Consider the following 18,918-nt stretch of genomic DNA (forward strand, 5'->3'; position numbering starts at 1 on the left):
ATGGCTCTTGTCCACTTTTCTATATTTTTTTATTCATGTGGCATTTGTCACCAACAGTGGCTTCTTCTTCACTATAAATAATATAACTAACTATAACCGATATAGCTTTGTTTGATTTGATTGCTCAAGCATTACCTTACATGAATATGAGCTGCTAGCTACTGACAGCATCATTTTTTTTCTTTATCTTTACCCGATCCTATAACTGAGCAATACATAAAATATTTTTATATCACACTCTTTTTATTTGTTGTTGTATTCCTATTTCCTTTTAGCAGTTGAGCCAAAGCATCTTCTTTGTTAAACCTTATGTGTTCTTTTTTATAATAGCAAATTACCCATCATTACACCGAGCTTTGTGTCACATTTCAACACGTCATTCTCCTGGATCGTACGCTGTCTGAGTTATCTTTATGAAGCAGCTTCCTCCCCTCTCTATGCGTTTCCCCCTGTGGTTCTGTTTCTACACTTTTTGCATTGTCTTGGAGGTCTTCTGTGCCATTAACCTTCATCCTTGAAATGTGTCAGAGCTGCCTCCTCCCTCTGCTCCAAACTCTGACACTGGATCATCCTCACTCCACCCACTGTCTGTTTATATTCCCCCTCATCTTTCTCTCTCACCTCCCACTGTGTGAACTCTGGGCTGAAGGGCTCCTGTAGGGCAGTATGGAGATTGTGAGGGTGGCGCCCGGGAAGAAAGCAGTTCTAATTTGTTTCAAGGTGAAGCAGGTTCAGTCGGTGTAGAGGTGGATCAGGCTGTACAACCCCAGTATGGGGCCTCCGAGCTTTCTTTTGCTTCTGGGGTAAAGTTGGGAAGCTGCATGCTGTCTGTAAAGCCAGAACATCTGTGGAAAGAACTCTCTGGAATGTCTGCCCTATCCACTGACTCAGCAGTCTTAACAGCAAGGCTCCGCTCCCTTTGCACAGTATAATCACTGAGGAATAGTTTCTAATACTACTGTAAGCTACGACCTTGGGGGGGGGGGGGGGGGGGGTTTAAAAGTGTGTTCCAGGTTTTACCTTGTCATGTTTAGTATTATGCTTCCAGCTCACTTGGAGCCCTGCAGGATGAGAATCATGTTAAAAGTCATCAGTGTTCTTGTAATTACTATGATGGTAGCGAAAGGTCACGGTAACTTATTAATGTGTCATAATAAGGTCCCGGCTACATTTGACATCAATTATGAGCGTCCTGTAGCCTCTCAGCTGGAGAAAACGGTGTTGTTTAAGCAGCTTCGTTACACCCTATTTATACCCTCCAGGGACATTCTCTGCTTCCTGTTTGCGTGTTGCCTCCAGATGTTAGAGGAGCAACAACATGTGGCTCGCATTCAGGAAGTAATTTTTAATTTTTCTGTCTTTGTTTATTTTTTTTTATTTATATGGTGCATTTGATAGGATTTTTTTTTCTTCTCTTGTTGCATCTGTTGAATTATACATTTGCTCCAGATTTTTTAAAAATAAATGTATGGTTGCAGAATCATTTACAAACCAAATGTGATGTTTTTCTTTCCTTAGCTGTTAAAATTAGGTCAGGTTAGCCAGCATTTTGGGGGAAAAGGCATCAATTGTGAATGAAAATTACAGTATTTTTCCTCTTAATGTTCTTGACAGCCATCTATTTGATAAATAGTAATTAATCTGGAAATGTGACTGTGAACAGTCAAGGCTAAACAAACTGTTATTTGATTTATGACTTGGCCATCTGTTGCGTTTGATTGTTTACATCTCCATCGATTGCCAATCTGTTCGCTCTGAGTCATAGATCATTGTGCTGCTTCAGATCTTGAATACCCTGCCTGACTGTTAAGCCAGAGGCAGCTGGCTGTCAAAACAGTTTCTGGTCATTGTTTATCTGACCTATGGCTGTGACTGCTCAGCTTCTGTCTTGCTCTTTGTTCCCCAAGAATGCATACAGGTGGCAAACGCTGATCTTCTTACATTCCAGCCATCAATACACTCTTCTGCTTTCCCTTTTTATTATAGGCAGTCTTTGGGCTGAATGTTGATTAGCTCTGTGCTTCTGTTTCTGAAAGATTTTACCTGTCTGTGTTGCAGAGTACGAGGACAGTAGCTTATCATTGTGGGTGAACAAGGAGCGCTTCCAAGGATACCTTCAGATTGATGGCTTTACGTTGTATGAGCTGGGGGAAACAGGTGGCGTATGCTCTTTTTCAATATATAACGTATTTATTCCTGAATTTCATTTTCCTTTGCACATTGTTTTTACTTTAGTTAGGGTTTATAATAGAATACTGTCCAAAAGGCTTGAGCCACCCCTAATTTCTTTAGATTTTGCTAAGAAAATGAGAAATAGATGCAGTGATCTATTGAAACCTGTGAAGATAATGAAAATACAGTTAAGATTCCCTGCCAAGTTAACTGTCATATGTAGACCCTTGAGTTAGGTGGCCTTTTTATGCCTGAATTATTTATATGTTAGGGCTTTGAGCTTAACAAACAATCATTCCTCTGAATAATTGTTACGACCTGGCTCAAAAGCTGCAACATAAAAAAGGAGACTAATACCAGCGTGTAGGTGAAAAGAGGTTTTATCTTAAAATGGACTATCAGGTTGGCTAAAATGGCTGGTGCCACCAAGGCAAAGACTAGTGAGCTCCCTGGGAAGCTTGCCTCAGGTATGCTTTTATCCACACCTGATTAGGTGTGGCCAATTAGCACCAGCTGAGCTGAGCAGATTAGAGGCTGCAGAGGGACGTAATACCTCCTCCCTTAAAAGGGTTCCTTTAAGACCCCTAAATTTATTAAAAGCCCCTCTGAAGCCTTCAGGTCCTTGACCCACAAACCTGAAATAAAAGTTACAGCTAACAGAAGCACAGTGTTCACATTATAGTTGGCATCTCTAAGCATGGATGGGCATGAGGATTTGAAGTTGCCACACTGAACACACAAAAAGTAACATGTGACCAACACGAAGGAGCACAGTCACAAACCCAAAATGATTACCTGAGCTGCTACAACACAAAACCAAAAGTAGCAACAAATAATCACAACTAAGTGATCTGTTGTCTCCACCACACAAACAGTCACATACAGTGGCCCTATACCACAACAAGTTACTTAATCCACAAAGTTCAGTAAATCAAGCACACTAGTGACCAACCACAAAATGGAGAGCTATGGCCACACAATGATCACATCAAGGGTGGCTCAGCACCCCACAGTGTTATTGCCATCACCTGGCCAACAACACTCGAAAGTGAGCCAACAAAATAGCCATATTCCCCACAACACTAAAGGTCACAGCACAAAACACTCACCTCATGAGGATCTCATTAGCATCCATCAACACTGACATATGCACACACATGGTGTACACTCAATGCCAACTTAAAAACAGCCTACCTGCCTCAGCTACAGACCATAATCATGAATGGTCTCAAACCCCCTACCAAGTTTGGGGCCACTGATTTACTATGTGCAACTCCCAGCCTAAAACACTAAAAAAAAAAAAACAACAAAAAACAACAACAACAAAACCCTAACTTTACCTACCCTAGTCTTCAGTGGTGTACCAGGCTCGAGGCAACTTTAAACGCGAGCTCGAGAGCAGGCAGCAGACCAGAAATATAGTCTCCTACCAAACTCTGAAGCGTACCCCCATCCAGGATAGCCACCAAACACAAATTAAAACAACAAGGCAAAACAACAAACAAGTGCTTCGCTGGAAGGGCAGCACAGCCACCCAGCTGAAACACACTTACTAAAAGGGAGTTTGCTCAATTACAGTGAACACCATCACTCACCCACTTAAAAGCAAAACAAACTGACATTCAGTCTCCATTAAAATGTCCAAATATCCCGGACGAGCCCCCACTTATGTTACGACCCGGCTCAAAAGCCGCAACATAACAAAGGAGACGAATACCAGCGTGTAGGTGAAAAGAGGTTTTATCTTAAAATGGACTATCAGGTTGGCTAAAATGGCTGGTGCCACCAGGGCAAAGACTAGTGAGCTCCCTGGGAAGCTTGCCTCAGGTATGCTTTTATCCACACCTGACTAGGTGTGGCCAATTAGCACCAGCTGAACACACTGAGCAGATTAGAGGCTGCAGAGGGACGTAACAATAATAATCAGAAAACCTGAAGAACTATTGCATGAGAGGACTTTAAAACTGATTTGGAGAAAGTCTTGCTCCTTAGAAGCAAAGTTTACAAAAATGACAGGTGGCTCAAGACTTTTGCACAGTACTGTAATATCCTGCTTCAAAATGTATGGAATCGTGAGTTTCTGGGTCTAGTTTCATTTGTTTTTTTGGTTAGTAGATTAATTGCTGAAATTTCACTGAGAAATAGAAGAATGAACCGAAAACCTCAAAATATTCAGTTTCCTTTCATGGAAAACAAGACATGCAGCCAATGATCACTTTTAAAAACCCAGCACTGGGACATTTTATGTCTTTGCTTTATTATCAGAATAGATACAGATCAATTTTCTGCAGAATGACTGTTTTTTAAAGGGCTGTATTTTGTTAATTGTGAGCCTAAGATGTGGGACTTTTAATGTGTTTTTTTTATGTGTGTGTCCTTTTTAATCTTTATGACTGTGGAACCAAAGTGATTACAGATTGAATACCAGCTTATATCATTTGAACTGCATCAGCACTTTATACATGGCTTTGCTCAGACTGCCTGCCTCATTTTATTACATTGTAAAACCCCTTAATATTTTAGAATCTCTAAACATGTCTTCCACTTAACAACTTTATATTTAAGAATCAAACAACATAGAGCTGCTGTTTTTAAAAAATCCAGTAAAAATATCCAGGGCTAAGGTAGCAAAGAGTATCCCTTCCCTCCAGATATAGCCCATGTTCTGCTTGTTTAAATGTACATACACTTCTCCTCTAAAAGGAAATTTAAGCTCAAGAGTGAAATACAAACTGCCTCTTAAACGGCAGTAAATTGATGGTCTGTGCAGGCAAAGCTGTGCTTTCTAATATTAGATACAGTGTTTTCCTCCTTTATGCTGATGTTGCTGAGATCAGTGATGCTCAACAGTTGAATGTTGCTTAAATGTGTTACTGTGTGCAGTTTTAGTTTCTGGCCCATCCATATAGCAGGCTTTCCAGTTAGTTTTAACAGTTCTGCATATAACACGGTCTCCATAGCATCTTAATTGGATAAACACTGTAACTGATTAAAGGCTACATTGTTAAGTTTGATGTGTATCTGTGAATTTGCTAGCCTTGTCTTTGAAGCCTTTTCAACAAAGCATCAGATTTCACGCTCTTGGGCTCAGCAGAGCTGTAGGAGTGACATTTCATGCTGTAAAATCCCTGCTCCAACACATCGTAAGTCACACTGACACAGAACTTGGTACCCGCGACAGCCCCAGTGTGACCAAACCATTGAAAAGTTTGAAACTGTAATTTATGGGCTAAGATTTAGAGCACATGAGACCTATATTGGTAGCATACTGAAAGCAAAAAAACATGCAACACATGGATTTTAAAATTAAAAGGCAGCAGTTTGGATTTCTTTGCGGTGTAAAGAAACATTGAAGGTTTTTCTTTGGGGATAGAAGATAAATAGTAAGCAAGCGCTTTCATAGTGCAGTTAATTTGATTTTCTAATTTAACCCATTAGAATCCAACTTGCTTCACACGTTATTGGATGGAGGCAGTGAACTAGTGAATAAACAACTTCTGCAGGTCAAACATGAATAGAAACCTGATAGAAATGTAATACGACATTTTAGAATATGTGAATTCTTTTTTTTAAAGCTATTATTACAAAATCTTGGAATTTAAAGGACTTGAGACTTGAGCAGTAAGGGATTCAGAAGTTCTGTCTACATGTAAGCCATGAAAAATATCTTTTCTATGCTTTGATCTTTTTGCTTGGAGATTGTTTAAAAGATATAATAACAACCCTATGATCACAGAGCTTGGAAGTATTGGATGTCGAAGCTGTAGAAAATAACACCAGTGGTTCTTCATTTCATCTGTGGGTCAAAAATTACAACTAAATTCACAGAACGAGGGGCTTTGATGCCAGAGGGTAGCAGGCTGAGAAACATCAGTGGTTTCAAAAAGTGGTTGAATAAATAACGACACAGTGCAAACACGGTAAATATAATGTTCGATGGGTGTGCCGGTTGTAAGTTTTCACTAATATGTTTATTAATATTAGATCTATTTAATGCATTCTGGATCAATTATGAGTAGGTCACAAGCTCAGCTTTTTTAAGTTGCCAGGTTGTGAAAAACCCACCTTTCACATAGGATTAGTCTTTTTAGCTCTTTAATTAACCCCACAGACCCTTTCGGATAATCTGATGTTTGACATCCGATCCTCTGGAAAGAGCCGCAAGGCTTCTGAACCAAAAGTCAATTTATTAACTGTTTTCCTTTTAAATCTGCAGACTTGATATTTATGTGAAGAAATCCCTCATTAATCACTTGAATGCACTCACTTTTATAATTGCACTTACTACACCTTGTTGTCACCTTCATAGAAAATAAGAAGCCTATGATGCTTATCAGCATATGTAACTAGTGAAATTGCCACATGTAGAGGATTGAAAAACAAAGAGGTTTTGAACACTGCTGCACTTGAGTGGCTTTATTTGCCATAGTAAATTATTATTAAATTGGCTACATTGTTAAAAATACTCCATAAATGTCTAAATAATACTTGCATGGTAGTGCAATTTTATTGTAAAACTTAATTTGTCCTTTTCCAACTTGAGTTGTGCAGAATCCATCTAATCTTCCTGGAAATACACAGATGAATGATGCTGCTGTGCTCATGCTCAAACACAGCACAGAGTTAATTATACACATTTCCACAGGTTGTATTCCCATGAAGAATAAAAACACCAACTGAACCATAAATTAACATTTTTTCCTCTCTGATTTTCTGTTTCCACCAGCAGTTACAGAAAATCCGCAATCAAAGTTATTTAGATATACAGTATAATTTCACTGAATATACATGTTAAATATTATTCCTTCTCCTGATGCAAAGCTGGCAACTTTCTTTATATAACCTCATTCTTGGCATCTAATCAACGTGAGTGACCACCAGGGGGCAGGCTGGCACTCTCACCCAAGCAGCAAGGGACGTGTAGCATCAAAGCATATCAGGCCGAGTAACAAACCTTTAAAGTTGTGTAACAGTTTTTTGTTGTGCTTTTTAAGCAGATCTATTTGTTGTGGGTTTGGGTTTTGAATGGCACTGAAATAGCTCTCCCACCACAAAGTGACCACTTGTTTCCTATTCAGCCGAGCAGAAAGCCTAAGCTAGCTTAATGTTTGAGTGATGAATGAGCAAAGTGCTCGCCGTGTCCCTTCCTTTCTTCTTCCCCTATTGAGAGGTGATAGATCTCCTCCGGAACCTCTTACCCTCCCACCATTGTCTTTTCACCGTCCTTTTTGTGTGTCTGACTGATTTTGTCTTCCACCTCAGGCAAACTGGTGGCAATTGCAATCATCGATGAGAAGGACCCCACAGAGGAGAGTGGCAGGTACAAAAGAACACTGAAATTAAAAAGCATGACTCTTATAAATTACTCCCACTCTCACCACAATAATTGAGCTTAAGTGCATGGCTTTCAAATACAGATAAGACCATTATTGTTTGCATCTGCCCACAAATTGCAGCCAACAGCTAAAAAAAGGTTAGACTCCAACTCGTGTGGTATTTCTCTGTCTTCTAATTTGCTTTTAGATTAAAGACCTTGATGCAGAGGGTGGCAAAGGAATACCGGGAACACTTTAACAGGTAAGGCACGGGTAAATGATGAGGTCAAAGACGGAGATCCAATTTATACATTTATTCTAGGATGTTGCGCTCACTGGGGAACGCTGCCTGTCTACTCACAAGCAAGTTATACCTTTGTCAGGGCACGTCTGTTTTTGTTGAGGTTCAGTAGGAACGTAATTATGCAAAATGTCAGATTCCAAATATAGGTGTTCTTTTCAGCTGTCACTCAGAAACACAACTCTGCTTGTATTAATGCATAATTTTCTGTTTTCTCTGGCTCCAATTGTGCGATAACAACTGGAGATGGGGTATTTATGTTACGCGCTGTGCTGCTCGACCTGTTCTTTTACAGGAGAGGAGCCAGCGTAACAAGGCAAATGAAAGGATAAAAAAACACTTGAATGCATAATTTCACACTGCCACTATTGTTATTTTTGCTCAAGTGCGCTATAGTTGGCAGGTCATCCTTCCCCTACAGCACCCAGGTGGAAGCAAACGGGGTTTTTTGCTGAAGTGGCTTCAGGTAAAATGAGCTCAAAGGTTGCTGTTCTTTATGTGACCCTCATTTCTGATCACTGTCAGCAGGGAGTCAGTCACCAGGTGGATTGCCACAAAAGATTAGTTAAAAAAAAAAAAAAGTCCAATACATTTGCATAATGATGCAGTGCTTTAGTTCCTCGCTGTGTCCTGTCATTGACCGCGTTGCTTCATCAGATACATTTCTGCTTTTGAATGAAGAGGTGTGTCTCAAACCGTAATGATAAAAGTGCTTCTCACTCTGCAGGCATGCCCATTAAGACTGATTGAATTACACAGATCCCTATCATCTGTTATACTACTGTCTGCCACACTACTCAGCGCTGTTTTTGAAGGCTTCAGAGTCTGAGATCCCTACTGAGATCAGAGCTGCCTGCGGCGTTCAGACACACCTAAACGGTACTTGTAATTACAAGCTGCCGAGTGTTGCCCCTGTTAGTGGGTGGAGCCAGCATACAGAGTCAACAGAGCATAGGGGGTGACTGACATTTGAATGAGTTGGTGCCGTTTGATGTAGTATTAGTTCACCTTCAGTTTGTAGCATTTGCAGAAATGTTGGTGTGGGGCAGTGGAGGACTCGTGCCCACGTTTGTGTGGCGGAGTTTGATTTTTGTCACTTTGATGGGCGTGTAGGCTGGGTTGTCACTCTACACCAGTCATTGTGTATGCCTTTATATTTTACAGCACTCATGACAAAATGACAAGCAATGTCACAATGTCTGCCTCAACTGGAGGTTTTTATCCAAAAACGACTCTGTGCGCTCCTTTTTTTTTTTTTTTTTTTTTTTTTTTAAAGGAAACTTTTGCAACATTTCAAGAAACCCTGCTGTTAAAAATAATGTGAAAATGACCAACTCTGAAGTGTCACTCTTTTGACTGTCACAAACCACAGCGACGTAGCACAAGTTATTTACTAGAAAGCGCAGAGCAGAATTTAGCTGCAGAAGAAACTAAAACGGAAGTAAGCATTGATCTTTAATTCACTAGGAGAGCAGAAACACATCCAGGTTAGTACTTATGAATAGTTGGTGTAAATAGGCAAAACTAAATTAATGCAAGTATTATGAATTTTTAAAAAAAGGTCTTCAAAAAAGACCATAGTAAACAGCAGTTCATCCTACCTCTTAAACCCTCATCTGAACTGCGAATGTAATGACAGATGAAAACATTTACTCATACACATTTAGTATAATCACATAATAAGAATGTATTAAAAGTGACCCTGTTATGCTCATTTGCAGCCTGTATTTTTATTATTTCATTCTACTAGAGTTGATTTGTGTGGCTTCTTTCAGCTGCTCCCTTATTCTTAAGGGGTCGCCACAGCGGGCAGCACTGCATGTTTGATTTGGCACATTTTTATGCGGGATGTCCTTCCTGACAAAACCTCCAAGGGATTTGTGTCTCTTTTCTCAATCGAAATGGGGTCTTTTGCTTGTTAGGCGAACTATTCTGTTCAATAAGTAGGAATCAGTTGGAAGAAATTAACATGATTTTATTGAGATACAGAATTCAGTCAGACTGTTTGGCAATTAGACTATGATAGGAGTGAAGGACCCCTTGAAGTCTAGAAGCTGGTGGTGGTGAAGATGAAGATGGTGATGGGGAGGAGGTGGGTTGTACAAAAGGCAGAAAGACATAAAAGCACAGAGATTTAAAGTACGCAAAATGCAGGCAAGAAGATGATTGGACAGCCTCGATGATGTCATCATTAAGTTTGACAGCGTGAGAAAGTGGAAGTGATGTAAAGGAATAGACTAGCAGCCGAGTACCCGGGAAAGCAGGCGGCTGAGTGATTACAGATCTTCCTTCTTGAACTTGCACATACGCTTCATGGTAACTGTTGAAAATAATCCTTGTTGACCTTGCACTGGGTGTTGGTGCAGCACCTCAGTTCATCCACTCTCTGCAACAAGCTGTTTGAGCTCCCTTCCCCTTTCCTTTAAAGCCAGCTGTCTTCTGATTGGCTGCTCAAACAAGCAGAACGCTTTGAAGGTGGGTGGAGCTTCTGATCCAGAATGAATTCACTGTTGTTTGTTTTTTGTTTTTTAACCCTGACTGCTTGTCCCATCTTTTAATTTCAGCCCACAGAAACATTTTGTTTTTAAAGCATTTCTAAGAACTGTGTGCCATGAGATGACGGGGCCACAAGATTATTTTATGATTACTCATTACCTAGCATAAAAACACCCTCTGGGATTTGGCTCTAAGTATAATGATGGTCAGAATGATGAGTTTAGATAGGTGAAAAAATACACCGACCTTACTTGGAATTTCTTTTTTTTTGGTTGTGCTCTGACTTTTGAAAATACTCAGTGAGAACTGCAGATAAAGTCAATATAGACAACCAGGATTTAAAAAAAAGTTTATTAGAAAACCTTGCCACAAAGGGAATATTTTATAAAAACGCAAACAGTTTGGACACACTTACCTTCAGTTTGTTCTACTCTCACATATACAAGGCTCTCGGTAGGTTACTCACTATTTTGGCCAGTGTGCTCCATGATTCCTCCAGCCAGGAGAGTCAGTGGAAAGATATACATACATGGTGAAGAGACTTGTAAATGTTTAATTTATCGGATCTGAAAAGTACTAATAATAGCAAAGTAAAACTGGAATGGAATTTAATTTAATATTTTCTGTGCCTCAGTCTCGTATCTCAGTGGTTGTTTTGCCAGTCTTTGAGATCTGGATCGTTTCTAACAGTGCCTGATCTGTGTCTTATAGCATTGAAGTTATAAGCTGACTTTTTGATGAGCTTTATTCCCAGTCAGGCCCACTATTGTCAGCAAGATTATCAGTAACCCAGACTGATTTTTATATTGCATCCAGTGGCTATATTATACAGTTCAGTTTCTTCATAATCATGTCAAGCACAAGCAGTATTGTTTAGCACCCAGGGGACCAATGCCCTAGATGTTGCTGTGATTCAGAATGAATATAATATATATCTAGAGGCCTCCACAGTCAGTCATTCAGAGAAAGTTCCTAGTTTTCCTGGACTTGTGCAACCCCCTTTCCTAGTCTGCCCACAATACACTTTGCTCAGACATTGTGCAGCACAATGAGATACAAATTGAATTCCTCCTCCTACCTTATCGTTTAGATAAATCACCTGAGTCTTTTCTGTGCTAGAAAAGATGAGGAGAAACAGGAGATGGCACAGAATGGAGCTTTGGGGATATTCCCCCCCCTCCTCTGTTAAAGCGTTCTCCAGTTTCCAATAGCAAGAACATGTAATTTCATTCACCAAGTTTTCATAGCTGTATACTATTGTGCGTTGAAGTTTGTGTCCCAGTTTGTGCTAGTGTCATGCAGTCCACCGAGACAGGAAAAAGAGTTCATTTCACTCAGCTTTTTTTGGATGCAATGTTTCGCTTTCTCATGCCACTGATTTCTCTTGCATCTCCAGAGACTTCCAGTTTGGCCACATGGACGGGAATGACTACATTAACAGCCTCATTATGGGGTAAGTGTCTCACATTCAGCCTCCCTCTCTCTTCTCGTGTCATCCTCCTCGTTCTCAGCTTCATGTTACCTTCTGTCAGCTACTTATCCAGGTCTGCACTGACTTGTAATGCCAGCCTCTGCCATTAAATATGCTCTCTTGTGGAGAAGTCAATTACACAGACTGTCATTTCTTTTTTAGTGCTCTTGGAAACTTTAAACCCCCCTTTCCCCCCTCTACATCCAGCATACACCCAGGAAAAGCACAAAGATCCACAAGCTCATGCAAATCTGGTTGTGAAAGTGCAGCCTATTGAGATGAATATGTGAGGAGTTTAGGGAAAGCGGGCTGTGCGTGGATTAAATCTATAGCGGTCATGTATTTTTCTAATAGCTTGCCAAAGAGCAACGCTAATGATGCAGTTAGACCCTTTGCTGCAGCAACTTTGTGCCCAAGCTGAGGCTGGCTGTTAGGGTGTCATGCTTAGGGAGGCCTTGAAACTGACATCCCTTCCTTTTAATTAGGCAGAACCCCACTACGACCAGGATGGCCGTCGCAGTCGGCATGTCTGTTTTGTGTCTACTAACGTACAGCATCTAATTATGTGTGTCTGTATAATTTTGTGTGAGAATCTGCATGCGTAAAACGACCGCGGCAGGATGTTATTTTAATTTGAGCATGTTATTGTTTGTATGAGCAAGATTATAGCAGACATGGTGTCCCAAGTCCTGTGTAATTTAGTCAGTGTGTCACTGAGTACAGTAGAAGTTATGGCTTGAAATATAACTACATTGAACCAGCAGGCTTCTGGTGCACAGTTGAAAATAGGCGGTGTTTATATTTAAGGATAAAAGAGGTGATTAGCCTTCCTAATTTTGTATGAGCACATACAATATGTATTTTTCCTGGGTTTTAGGGGACTGAATTTAGCTGCTGTAGCGCAGGATTAATTGCCCTCCTTTGAGGAATAAAATCCTGGCCTGTCAATGTCCACTAATCCTTTCCCTTAGGAGGGCCATGGAAATAAATCTGATGGCTTTTTATTCCTCTTTCTGTCATCACAGCGATTACTGTGTTCTGGCAGCAGTCTGTCTGGCGTAAGGCTGCTTCTGCTTTCACCAGAGGCACACAAACACACTCAGGAATACACACATACCAGATGAGAACCACTCAAAGTCTGAGGTCGTCTTTGTTTCTGTTTAAATGTAGGATTATCTCTAACCCCTTATATGGGATGCATTGTAGGCTGTGAAAAACGTGAAAAGATGTGAGCTGACTGAAAACTGGCAATATCGAGGGAGGACTTGTAATCGGAATGGGAATGATTACGAAAGGCATTTCTCCAGTTGGACATCCAAATGAACGACCTCCTGATGTCAGCAAACATCATTTTCTGATAACTTTAAATTGATATTTATCCAGATTTTATGTTGGCACGCATCCTAAATGTATATTCTGGACATACTGTGATAATGATTATCATAGTTTACAGCTGGGATTAGTAATTAGGCCTTCTTACAATAATTAATGCTCAGAAAATGCTTCTGGTAACAAAGCGCAAAAGGAAACTTTGAGAAAAACGAACTGATGAACTGTTGCTAATGAGTCCTGTTAAAAAAAAAAAGAAATAAAATAACATGAAGCCCTCAAATGTGTAAACTGCACATAATTTGTGCACAATTTGTTCACTTCTATTTTCATTTTTTAACACCAACTAACATTAGTGCATTAAAGTCAATATTTCAAAAATGTATTAATATATATGTTGTCCAATGTGCACAAAGGGTCAATGGGAAAGCACAAGACATGCCGAAAATTGCATAATTTAGAAATTGTGTAATCACATTGTGCCCAGCAGAGCAGCTTGAGCTGCAGCACATGTAGGCGAGTACATGCTAAAGCTGAGCAGACAGTTGTGAAGTCTTTGGTTGTATTCACAGTAAATTAATAACTTGTTTGTTAAAATTCATTTGCTGAATTTTTAATGAACAACAACCCTGTTCAGAATATAAGGAACAGCTTCTGATAAATCAGTATTAGACAACTGTTGGTTAGTGGTTGCTGGAGGTTGGAGGTAGAAGTCATTGTTTAATTGATTGCTAAAGCTTTAATCAGGCAGGCATCGAGACTGGTCAGTCACCCCCCAGCACTGACCAGCCTCCAGAGAAAGGAGGAATGACGAATAGTTGCTGGCAGTCGTAAAGAGGTACCAAAAACCTCCTTGGGATTGCTTTGGTTGTTAGCAGACTGCCTGTAGAGTGGCTCCAATACGCTGACGAACAAAAAACTTGGCTCAAGTCTTCAAGATGGGACTCTCATGTAGTTAGGGATGGGTACCGGTATCCAGTGTCATTATGGCACCGGTTCTGACATAAACGGTAGTAACCAGACCGAAAAGCAGCGCACATTTCGGTGCTTTATTTCAGTGCTTTATTTCAGTGCTTTTTTTCCTGAGATGTCATACACTTTGGATTCTAGCCAATCATTTTACCTTTCCAAGGATAGTAGGCGGGCCCAGGTACGTATGCTCTTTTAGAGCAGAGCTACAGATTAAAAATGCCCAAGGCGAAGCGGTCAAAAGTCTGGCTGTACTTCACAGCAAAAGATGCAAACTCAGCAGCAACAAGTGCTTTAAGGTGATACTGTGCAAAGGAGGTAACACCTCGAATCTGATGAAACACCTGGCGACGCATAGCCTTTTTTTAAAAGCCGAGAAATCACCGTATTTGATAGCTTGCTGCAAGACCGAGCACCGAGCACATCTACCCATCCCTACATGTAGTCTGTGCTTCTTGTGTTAGTTCTAATGAATACCAATAGTTTCTCAGCTCCTGCTCCATAGTGAATCCAAAGACATGTAATGGTATCTTATCGTCTAACTTTCTATCTAATATGCAAATTCCCGAGTTATTACTTGAATAGTGAATTTTGGCTAGACTAGAAATGAGCTCACTATTACTTTAATTCCTTTAGCAGTTTGTACAGATCTTGTAGGATGGTACATAAAAGAAAAACAACAACAAAACCACTGACCCTAATTGCATAGAAACCATTTTTTGCAGTAGAAGAAGAATGTGTGCAAATGGTAGAATATATGACCCTTAATTATGGTGGCGAACCCCCAGTAGTCCCACTAACTGAGGCACCTAGGCTAATCCATATTTATTTTAAATGGGTGCCATCTGTTGGAGTAGGCTGGATGTCAGATGGAAATACCCATTCATAATGTGTGTGTGGTTGTGTGTGTGTGAGAGAGAGATTGCAGAACTCAGCTGGGCAGAGTAGTGAAGCACTGATGACTCTACCGCACAGGCGTATATGTTTGCACTCCTGATTTCAGCGGGGTGGTGGATTGGGACAGTGATGGATATGCGTGCGTGTGTGTGCAATTTGTTGCTGGGTTGAGTAACACCGCGGGGATGTAAGGTGGCAGCGCCGTGATGGACTGTTTGTGCGCCTGTGTGCATGTGTGTATCTAAGCACTAGGATACCTTATCTAAGCCAGGCTTTGGTGTTGTGCGAGACGTGTGGAAGAGGGATCGGTTGTTTGTATGACCTTATTCCCTATCTCACTGAGTTTTGTAATTCCTCTGCTGATTTGTCGAAATGAGCCGGCTTGGCAGCGTACAGCGTGTCACTGTTTCTGTGTTTTCTGTTAAAACAAAGCCTGTAAGATCACTGGAGTAGTTAGTATATGTTTTGTACGTGTCTCGGTGTGGATGCAGAGCTGCCTTCCTCTGGACTCCCTGGGCTTCACTTGTCAGTTTTAGTTTGTAAAGGTCTCTTTAACTGTGACCGGCACAGACCCATAAAATCCCTGAGTTGCACACTCTTTGTATAAAAGATGGAAGAAATGCCACTCTGAAATGGGCCACACTGCATCGCCTTTTTCCTTGGGAAAGAAAAATTCTCTGTTTGAAAGAAAACCCATGGGAAAAGTTGGGTTGCTCAGAGTACAAAGGGTTTGTTTATCTCACTATTGTATTCTCTGTGTTGCAATTTATTCTTTAAGACTACAATTTGTTCCCATCTAATGATGCTCTTTGATAATGGCAGTCTGAGGTGTGGGGGTTAAGAAGATTAAAAGCCGTGTTTCCTGTTTTTTTCCTCAGCGAGGTGACAGTTCCCTCCGTTATCATCCTCAACACATCCAACGAGCAGTACTTCCTGCCCAGTGAGCCGATCGAAAGCATGGAGCAGCTGGTCCAATTCATCAGCAGTGTTCTGAACGGTTCTGCACAGGTCCAAATCCTTCCCTCTCCCCTCCCTTGCCTCCCTTTCCTGCTTTCTGTTTATGTATTCAGCCTGGTGTAGCCTTCGCTCCCCTTCACCTTATGTTGTACTGTTGTAATCACACCAAATCTTCATTAATCAAGCATGTTGCCTTGCATTTTAAGTCCCCCACTCAGAAATTTTTTTTTTTATCAGATTAGATATTTTTCCAATCTCCTTTTTGCATGTTTAGATTTCATATTGCATTCCCTTTTGAATAGATTATCTGCAATAATTCTATGTTCTGAGCCAAACACTGAGATTACTACATGACTTTGTATTGTAGTGTGCGCACTAATCTGGAAAGTAAATGTCATCGTTCTCTCTACTCTACGCTAAAGTCACCAGATGTATGAAACCATAAGCCAAACACCCAAAGGTCTTTTTCCTTTTTCCGAGAATGGTCTGGGCTATTTTTCGCCTGGCAAAACAAACCACCCTCCCACCAAATAAACAGCAACAGAAACCACCATGTTTCTGCAGTCCAGTTTTAGCCAAGCCCCGGACAGTTTCAGCCTCTACACGTCAGGCTCGTAATCTCAGCCATGTGGTGTCTCAGGGCCCGTTTGTCCTTCATGTAGAAATGCACCAAATAAAGTTTTTGCCCCACAAAAAATGTTACCATAGAATAGAAGTGGATTTCAAGGATTTTCTTGTGGAGTGTAGGGAGCTTTTTTGCTCCAAGCATGATCAAGTTTTGTGAATCTTTAATGCTTTTTCAATGGAAGTATAAAAAACATGAAAACTGGGTGTGTTTTTTGTGGAATTCGCCTCCTGTGAAGCATGAACCAGCCTCAAGAACAGAGTTACCTTAGCAGTCTGTCACATCGCTACACCTGGTTTTCATGGAATAATTATTTTATTTTTTTAAACTCACTGCTGCCATATTTAAGTCCTCGTTCCTTTGCTTCGTTTCAATTAAGAAGAAAAAGCTACAACTTCTTTATATGTTGTTTTTGCATAAGGATGTCTGATACCTTGCGTAGTTCTCATGCAAGTTGTGCTTAGTCTGTTCAGCAGCTGCATCCACAAAGATTGTCTCATACCCCACCTTCAGCTTATTTCCAGAAGTCCTGCTTAGTTGGAGCTCACTAATTGGCCATCCTGATGAATTAGCATCAGGACAAATCACTCATTGGCTGCCCCGGTGCTTTTTGCCAATAAATGAGCTCAGATGGAGCAGAACTGCTGCACTGTGAGCAAACTAGAGTCAGGCACATTAGATAATTTTGTGCAAGGAAGCGGTTAATTAAACATTATTTAAAATGTCTGAAATGTACTAAGCACATGACTGGAGAACTGAAACCTGGATATTTCAGTCTGTGTATAGTATGTGTTGCTGTTTGCGAAGTTTTTATTGATTTATTGATTGTTTTGTGGTTTAGGGAATGCTTCCAGGTAACTGCATCAAATTGTTGTTGCCAAGCTGAAGAGTGCATGAAACCCTGCGCATGTCCTATAGAACTGGGATAGACTACACGTAGTAGCTTATCTGTGTCCATTAAACTCTGTCTTCCTGCAGGCATATGGAGGTGACGGCATCATTCAGAGGATCAAACGTGTTGCCTTTGATGCCAGGTCCACCATTATGGTAAGTTGGTGAGATTTCAATCAGAGAATATTGCCTAAGCAGGATGTAGCTCAAGTTCAAAGTGAAATGAAATACAAAACATCATCTAAGATTTCCACCAAAAAGCAATAAATATGTACAAAAGAGCGTAAAATAATTCAGTCTGCAGGATGTCTGCATCAAGTGTTCCTCAGGACTGAAGAAACAATATGACTAAAATTCAATCATGTCTTTTTTGTGCCCTGTTCATGAAGAATCAAGCTCCAAAACTATATTATTATTATTATTATTATCATTATTATTATTATTATTATTATTATTATTATTATTATTATTATTATTATTGTTATTGTTGTTATTATTTCGTTGCATAGTTGCATTCCTAAAAATGAATTTAAGTGGTTGAATGTTATGCTTCATTATTATGCTGACCTCTCAGAGGGACTCAGTATGCCGGCTGAAATTTGGGTATAAAACTGGTAATTCAGTTTATTTAATAAATAACAATACATTTCTGAGATTTAAACAACCTTTTGACAAATTTTCTCAGTTTTGACAGACGGTATCGTAGATTTGTATTAAAGTTGACTTAAGCATACAGTGGCCAAAAGTTCAATATTTGCACTGCTTTGGTTCTGTTTTGGTCTCCACCACCTTCATGGGGAAATGTGTTTTTCTGTGTTCACCAGCTAATTGTAACTATTAACTAATGGCTTGTATACAGTTGGAACAATGTTCTGTGGGTTCTCACATTACATACAACACTTACTGTTTGTCAAATAAGAGTATTGCAGATGATTATCCAATCTAGCTTTCAAGCTAATATTACTTCAGGGTAATTTTACTATGCGACATGCTACTCAGAGGACGCTCTCCTGTTTAAGGATACCAGGCTTCACCTCTACAATTAAAGCGCAGCATTATCGTGCTGCACAATATCAAATTGCCCCTGTTATGGAATAATATTCTTGCTGTGTTTCAAAATGTGCTTCACCTTGACTGCGTTTGCTAAATTAGGGTTAATGCTCTGTGTTCAAGCTGCTCTGCAACAATGTCAAACAAATGCCCCTGTGCACTCCACTTTTCCTCTTTGAGGAAAAACAACATTTAGAGGACAAGATTGGATGTACAACTGAGAATATGCAGTACAGGCAGTCCGTAGGGGAGGGGGGGAAAAAACAGCAGAGCAGATGGAGGTGGAGTGTTGAGGGAGGAGAGGGTCAGGCGGCTGAACTTCTCCTCCTTCTTTTACTCTAAGTAGTTGGTTCTTTTGGGAGAACTAGTGTTTATTTTACCAAGGGTGTGATAGGAATGTAAATACAGCTGTGAATAATACCTCTCAGCAGGCATGGTTGAACTT

At 40.3% G+C, this 18,918-nt stretch overlaps 1 protein-coding gene across 1 annotated transcript in view; it reads left to right on the plus strand.

Annotated features, from left to right (window-relative positions):
- Nucleotides 1-18,918, plus strand: part of tmx3b (thioredoxin related transmembrane protein 3b) — a 36,432-nt gene that overhangs the window by 12,017 nt on the left and 5,497 nt on the right. Inside the window, exons 10-15 of the mRNA XM_086306605.1 lie at nucleotides 2,059-2,157; nucleotides 7,435-7,492; nucleotides 7,696-7,749; nucleotides 11,681-11,737; nucleotides 15,829-15,958; nucleotides 17,511-17,579. Coding sequence (XP_086162731.1) covers nucleotides 2,059-2,157; nucleotides 7,435-7,492; nucleotides 7,696-7,749; nucleotides 11,681-11,737; nucleotides 15,829-15,958; nucleotides 17,511-17,579 — 467 coding nt within the window. The remainder of the gene's footprint in view (nucleotides 1-2,058; nucleotides 2,158-7,434; nucleotides 7,493-7,695; nucleotides 7,750-11,680; nucleotides 11,738-15,828; nucleotides 15,959-17,510; nucleotides 17,580-18,918) is intronic.

This window comes from Aulonocara sp. 'chitande type north' Nkhata Bay, linkage group LG9, assembly GCF_057382095.1.
Source record: "Aulonocara sp. 'chitande type north' Nkhata Bay isolate Kocher_YH1m ecotype deep benthic linkage group LG9, A_spYH_male_GT1.1, whole genome shotgun sequence".
Taxonomy (NCBI): Eukaryota; Metazoa; Chordata; class Actinopteri; order Cichliformes; family Cichlidae; genus Aulonocara; species Aulonocara sp. 'chitande type north' Nkhata Bay.